Genomic DNA, 6527 nt, shown 5'->3' on the forward strand with positions numbered 1-6527 from the left:
GAAATTCAGAACAAAAAAAACTGATTGTTTTCCTCTCTGGTTCATGTTTCTTCATTCTCTTTACCTCATGCCACCTGTGAATAGGCGATGGGTGCTACAACAACTAATTCAGGAAACCTCCTTACCTTCCTTTGTGACCAAAGGAAACTTGGGAACAATTCCTGCAGAAAGGACACAGCGACTAATACGTGAAGAGATGGAGGTCTGTGGTGAAGCAGCAGGGAGATATCCAAGCAATTATAATGCTTGGTCCCATCGCATCTGGGTTTTGCAGCACCTTGCCAAGCTAGACATGAAGGTAGGACTACTATTGTATCTCCCTATGCAGACTCCCTGCCTGCTCTTTAAATTTTCTTGTAGTAGTTCCTCCTAAGAGGAGCTCTAAAGGAGGAAAGTAGAGCAACTACTGGCCCAGCAGCCTGGTGAGGATCCTGACAACTGATACCTTCAGGGAAACTCTGGCAATTAAAAAAGAGTTTGCATTCCTCACCAGGATGGTTTTTATTTTCTAGAAGCTTATGCACTGATAAAACAAAAGCAAGATTAAGCAATAAGGAATACTGAGCATAACTAACTTTGCCCTGAATCAAAGAAGAGGTTACTAAGCCTTAGAATTGAAATTGTTCTTTCTTGGTAGCCTTTGGTTATGTGACTCAATGTACTGAATCAGCTGATCAGCTGGCTGCCTTTTCAGTTTTTTTTCCTGGGCAAAGAACTTAAGATTTCACCCAATATACCCAAACTTTTTTTTTTTTTTGCTAGTTGCTAATCACAATTTTGCCTGAACAGTGATTTTCTTTCCTTTTTTTTTTTAACAGTTCAGAAAATTTTAATTTTACTCACAATACAGCATGTGAATTAATAGATATTAACCACTCTAGTTTCTTACATCTCTCCTTTGGAAGAGAGTGTTTACTTAAATTATTACAAACAAATAAGTGAATTTTTTTCTTCCATCCTTTAAAACTTCATTTTGTTGCATCATATTTACCAAATACTTCAGGATGATGTTAAACTGCTTTTATTTTTGAAATTACATTGCTTCATGCATTATGTTGTTTTTTGTTGTTGTTGTTTTTCCCCCATCACTCAAATCACTCACCCTCATACTCCATCTGTTCCCAAACTTGACATGAGTGTGTAAATTACCTGAGCATGCAAAAGTCCCACCCAGACCTACTCAGTCAAAATGAGGATAGGATTTAGAGATCATTATTTTTTTAACTGGCTCGTGGGGCTTTTTGGAGGGTAGAAACTCTTGGCATAATCCTTTCAGTTTAGAAATGAGGAGATGGAAATTTCTACAAAATTTTAGTGAATTAAAATTGGCTATATTTATGTCATTTATTCATCAAAATAAGAACCAGATATCCTTATGTGTCTGTTCACATATTATAGCCTTTCATTTTTAAAAGTAACATTAGTTTATAGTACTCTGAAAATTCTGTGAGTATTTTCTCACCACACCCACCACCAGTTTACCAGTCACTATCCACTAGCAACTCATTGGCATCTTCTACCCTTTCTCTCCCATATACTTTACCTTCTGATTACCACTATTCTTTTGTCAGAGTATATGGACTTCAGTTTATATTGGTTTACTTTATGTTCCACAAATGAGTAAAACCATATACTCTTTGTCTTTCTCTCTGTGACTTCTCTTAGCATAATCCTCTCAAGGTCTCCTATGTTGCCACATATGGCAATGTATAGTCTTTTTATGGCTAGCTAGTATTCCTTGTGTGTGTCTGTATGTTTATATACATACCGAACAGTTTTTATCTATAGTTTAGCACCTGGATTGTTTCCAGTTCTGGTTATTTTAAATATTGCTATAGTGAACATGCGTCTTTGCAAATTAGTGTTCTCATATTCTTCAGGTAATTACCCACAAATGGGATTACTTAATCATATGTAGTACTATTTTTAATTTTTTGAGAAACCTCCATACTGTTTTACATAAATGGCTGTACCAATTTACATTCCCACCAATAGTACTTGAGGGTTCCTTTTTCCTCCACATCCTTACCAATTTCTATTACTTACTTGACATTTAATGATAACCAGTTTCATCAGTGTGAGATGAGATTTCATTGTGTATTTGATTTGCATTTCCCTAACTGTCAGCAAAGTAGCACTTTTTTTTTTAATATAATAGTTTATTTTTGCATCATTTTGTGCCTGTTTCCATCTCAGTTGTAATTTCCGTGGGCTTCTCATCACCAAATCACCTGTGTGCCATCACCACAGTCCAGTGCACTTCTTTCCCCCCGCTCTTCCTTCCCCTTTTTTAATCCCATTCCCCATAAAATGTCTCTGGTATATAGTTAGTCATTATTATTTTCCCCCCTGGTCCTTTATGCTCCTGCAATGAGTGAAACCATCTGTTATTTTTCCTTTTCTTTCTGGCTTATTTCGCTAATTATGATCCCTTCCAGCTCCATCCAAGTTGCAGCAAAATGCACGTGTTTATCTTTTTTGATGGCTAAGTAATATTCCATTGTGTATATGTACCACATCTTTTTAATCCAGTCATCTACTTTTGGGCATCTGGGTTAATTCCATGTCTTTCCTATTGTAAATAAAGCAGCAGTAAACATGGGGGAGTAGTACACTTTTTAATGAGTCTTTTAGTCAACTAATTTCTGGTGAAGCACCTATTTAGATCCTCTGCCCATTTTTTAATTGGGTTGTATTTTTGTTGTTGAATTGTACATGTTATTTTTGTATTCTGGGTATTTACACCTTATCTGATAATAGGGTTTGCAAATACCTTCTCTCATTTATTAGGCTGACTTTTCGTTTAATGATGGTTTCTTTCACTGTACAGAGCTTTTTAGTTTGATATAGTGCTGTTTTTTTTTTATTGCCTTGTGTTTCTCTTGCTTTTAGAAATGAATCCATAAAAACATAACTGTTGATAAAATTGCTCAGAATTTTTAGTCTATGTTTTTGTCTATGTGTTTTATGTATTGGGGTCTTACATTTCAAGTCTTAAATATATTTTGCAATGATTTTAGCTTAAGTTATAAGATAGAGGTCTAGTTTCATTATTTTACATGTGGTTGTCCAGATTTCCAGTGCCACTTATTAAAGAGTCTTTCCTTTTGTTACTGTGTTCTCTTGGCTCTTGTCATGAATCAGTTATTTCCATGTATGTGTGGTTTTTATTCTGTGCTGGTCTATTCTGTTGACTTGTGTGCCTGTTTCTATTTCAGTATCATACTATTTTGGTTACTGTAGTTTATAGTAAAACTTGAAGTCAGTATGCATGATAATTCCATTTTCATTCTTTTTCCTCAAGATTATCTTGGCTCTTTTGAGGTCTTTGCAGCTCCATACAAATTTTAAGATTTCTGTGAAGAATGATATTGGAATCTGAAGCAGATTGCATTTACTCTGTTTATTGCTTTAGGTTGAATGGCCATTTTAACATACTTCCAATCCTTCAGCATGGAATGTGTTTCCATTTCTTTGTCTGGAATGGTAGAGTTTCAGTACTTTTTCCACGAGTAAATTGCATAGAGCTGACAAAGCAAACTCATAGTTAATTTCACCTAAACTTTCCTTCTAGGAAAAGTAAAGAAGCTGTTCTTGAAAGCTATAAAATACGATTGAAAGAAATAAAAAAAGGAACAAAGAGTCTCAGTGTTGCTTCATATAAGATGAACATATCTTGATTTGTTGTTTCTAATAATTTTGAATTTTTTATAATAGTTTATTTTACATCATTTTGTGCATTTTTTCATCTCAGTTTTAATCCCCCTGGTGTTCCCATCACCAAATCACCCGAAATTATTTTTAAAGTGTTGGTAGAGCAGTACTAAGGTGTGGAAAACAAACATTATGGAAATTAATGTAATTCTTTTTGAAAGGCAACATAGCAGCATTAACCACACCTTAGCCAAAAAATGGTGCTATTCTAATCGAACAGTTCTGCTTCTAAGAATTCATTTTAAGGAGATAAGCAGAAAAGCAGTATGGTATAGTAATTAAAGGGTTTACTTAGTGGTCATAGAGATCTAGTTTGAATCCTTACTCCATCACCAATTTGTTCTGTGGCTTTGAGGCAGTTTCTTAGCCTAACCAAGACTTAAGATTTCTACTCATAAAAGGTTATAATTCCTGCTTCATTGAATGATATAAATTAAATGGGAAAATACAGATAAAATGGCTATCACAAGTGCTCATACTAAGCATGCAAAGCACTATTGGAAGTTTGATATATAAAAGTCCTTTTAAGATAATAAAATTCTAGAAACAGACTCAATCTCCCAAGTTTTGTATATATTAAAATCTATCAAAACCTGAGGTCTCTTTAATAAAAGTGTACTGATACTGTATTTTGGAATATTATTTGAAAAAATATATAGTTGATAGTATATAAAGCTAAATGGGAGCTGGGCCTAATATAATTTTTTATATATTACTAATATTGAATGAAATATTAAAGTGTTTGGAATAGTGTCTGACATAGTAAGAGCTTAAAAGATATTTATACACATGTATTTACACAGTGCTATTTTCTTGTATTTTCTGTGAGAGGCATGCATTAGTTTTTCTGGTCATAGGGAAAAGGTTAGAAAACAGAATATTTAATCATGTATGGTGCTGGAATTATAACAGACTTTAGTTTTATGTTTTAATACTTATGTACTAAGTATTAAAGATGCTTATGTGTCTATAAATTTGCATATTTAAGTAAATTTTAGATTCTTCTTAGAGTTTCAGGTGGGAGGAAAAGACTCACAGTTGGGCAGAGTTTATTATTACTAGCCAATTAAAGATTGGTATGTTGTCACCTTGCTCCATGAAAGAACACAGCCATCACAGATGGCTGATAGGACATGAAAAGATGGTCAGCCTCATTAGTTATTAGATAACTACAAATCAAAACCACTGTGGGTTGTTTTTTTTTTTTTTTTCACACTACCTATGATGATGAAAATGAAAAAGACAATAGTACTAAGCATTGGTATGAATAAGGAGAAATTGGAATCCTTATGCATTGTTGATTGGAATGTGAAATGGTACAAGCACTATGGGAAAGTTTGGCATTTGCTCAAAAATTAAACTTAAGAATTTCCACATATGACCCTGCAGTTCTACGCCTAAGTGTGTATATACCCATGAATCAAAAACATGTGTTCATATGAAAACTTATACAAGAATGCTAATAAAAGCATTATTCATAATAACCATAAACTAGTAATGATCCAATAGTCTATTACCTGAGGAGTGACTAAGTAAAAGGGAGTATTTATTATTTGACCATAAAAATGGAACAAAATCCTGATACATGTATAGCATAGATAAGCCTTCAAGCCATTATTCTAATTCAAAAGGTTACAGTAAGATCCCATTTAATTCAGAATAAGCAGTTTAGTGGGTGCCAGAGATTGTGGGGGAAAGCAATTAGAGATATTCCTAGTAGGTATAAGGGGTTGTTTGAGCCATGATAAAAATACTCTGAAATTAGATAGTGGTGATGGCTGCACAGTTCTGAATATAGTAAAGAGCAGCTCTTTTTCAACTTCAAAAATTGATTCTGAAATTCACCAAAAAGATTAAAACTTTAAGAATAACAGAAATAGTTGAAATAAAGGAAAAACAAGGTACACTATATTGCTATATATTTTAATCTAAGAAAAAAGTAAGACAGAGCTACTAGGCCCAATATGGATGAAATAATGAAACAGAATATAAAGCCCAGAAACAAATACTAATACATAATATATAAACATTTTGTTGACAAAAAATATGGAATTGCAGATAATTGTAGGAAGGTTTATTTTTAAAATAAGAGATACTGGTAAGATTAACTTCTTTAAAAAAGTAGTCAAGCACGGGACTAGGGTGGTGGCACAGGGGTGATCTGGTGATGAGAAACCCGCGGGGATTACAACCGAGATGGAAAAAAAAAATGTGCAAAATGATGTAAAAATAAACTTTGTAATAAAAAAATTTTTAAAAAAAGAAGCACAAAAAAAAAAGTAGTCAAGGCCCTCCCTGGTGGCACAGAGGGTTAAAGCCCAGCACTGACAATCTAAAGCCGCTTCCGCATGAGTTCAATTCCCGCCTGCCCCGGAGGTGACCACATGGTGTGACAGACCTCTCCTGACCCACCCCACCCGGTGACCACATGGTGTGACAGACCTCTCCTGACCCACCCCACCCGCTGCTCCCCTCAGCAGTATACTTCGTCGATCTGCCTGTTCTGTTCCCTACTGTCTCTGGTGAAGCCTCTCACCGCCCCTGAGCCTCTGGCCTGTACCCAGTTCTGTATGCACAAATAAATAAAGAATCTTTAAAAAAAAAAAAGTAATCAAGTTGAGGGCCCTCCCTGGTGGCGCAGTGGGTTAAAGCACAGCACTGAGAATCTAAAAGCCGTTTCCATGAGTTCGATTCCCGCCTGCCCCGGAGGTGACCACATGGCGTGGCAGACCTCTTCTGACCCACCCACTGTTCCCCTCAGTAGTGTACTTCATCCATCTGCCTGTTCTGCTCCCCACTCTGTCTCTGGTGAA

General features: G+C 35.2%; 1 protein-coding gene across 1 annotated transcript in view; it reads left to right on the top strand.

Moving 5' to 3' along the window:
- Window positions 1–6527, top strand: part of PTAR1 (protein prenyltransferase alpha subunit repeat containing 1) — a 39395-nt gene that overhangs the window by 25664 nt on the left and 7204 nt on the right. The window contains exon 5 of the mRNA XM_012721281.1: window positions 85–298. Coding sequence (XP_012576735.1) covers window positions 85–298 — 214 coding nt within the window. The remainder of the gene's footprint in view (window positions 1–84; window positions 299–6527) is intronic.

This window comes from Condylura cristata, unplaced genomic scaffold (genome assembly GCF_000260355.1).
Source record: "Condylura cristata isolate star-nosed mole 26May11 unplaced genomic scaffold, ConCri1.0 scaffold00006, whole genome shotgun sequence".
NCBI lineage: Eukaryota > Metazoa > Chordata > Mammalia > Eulipotyphla > Talpidae > Condylura > Condylura cristata.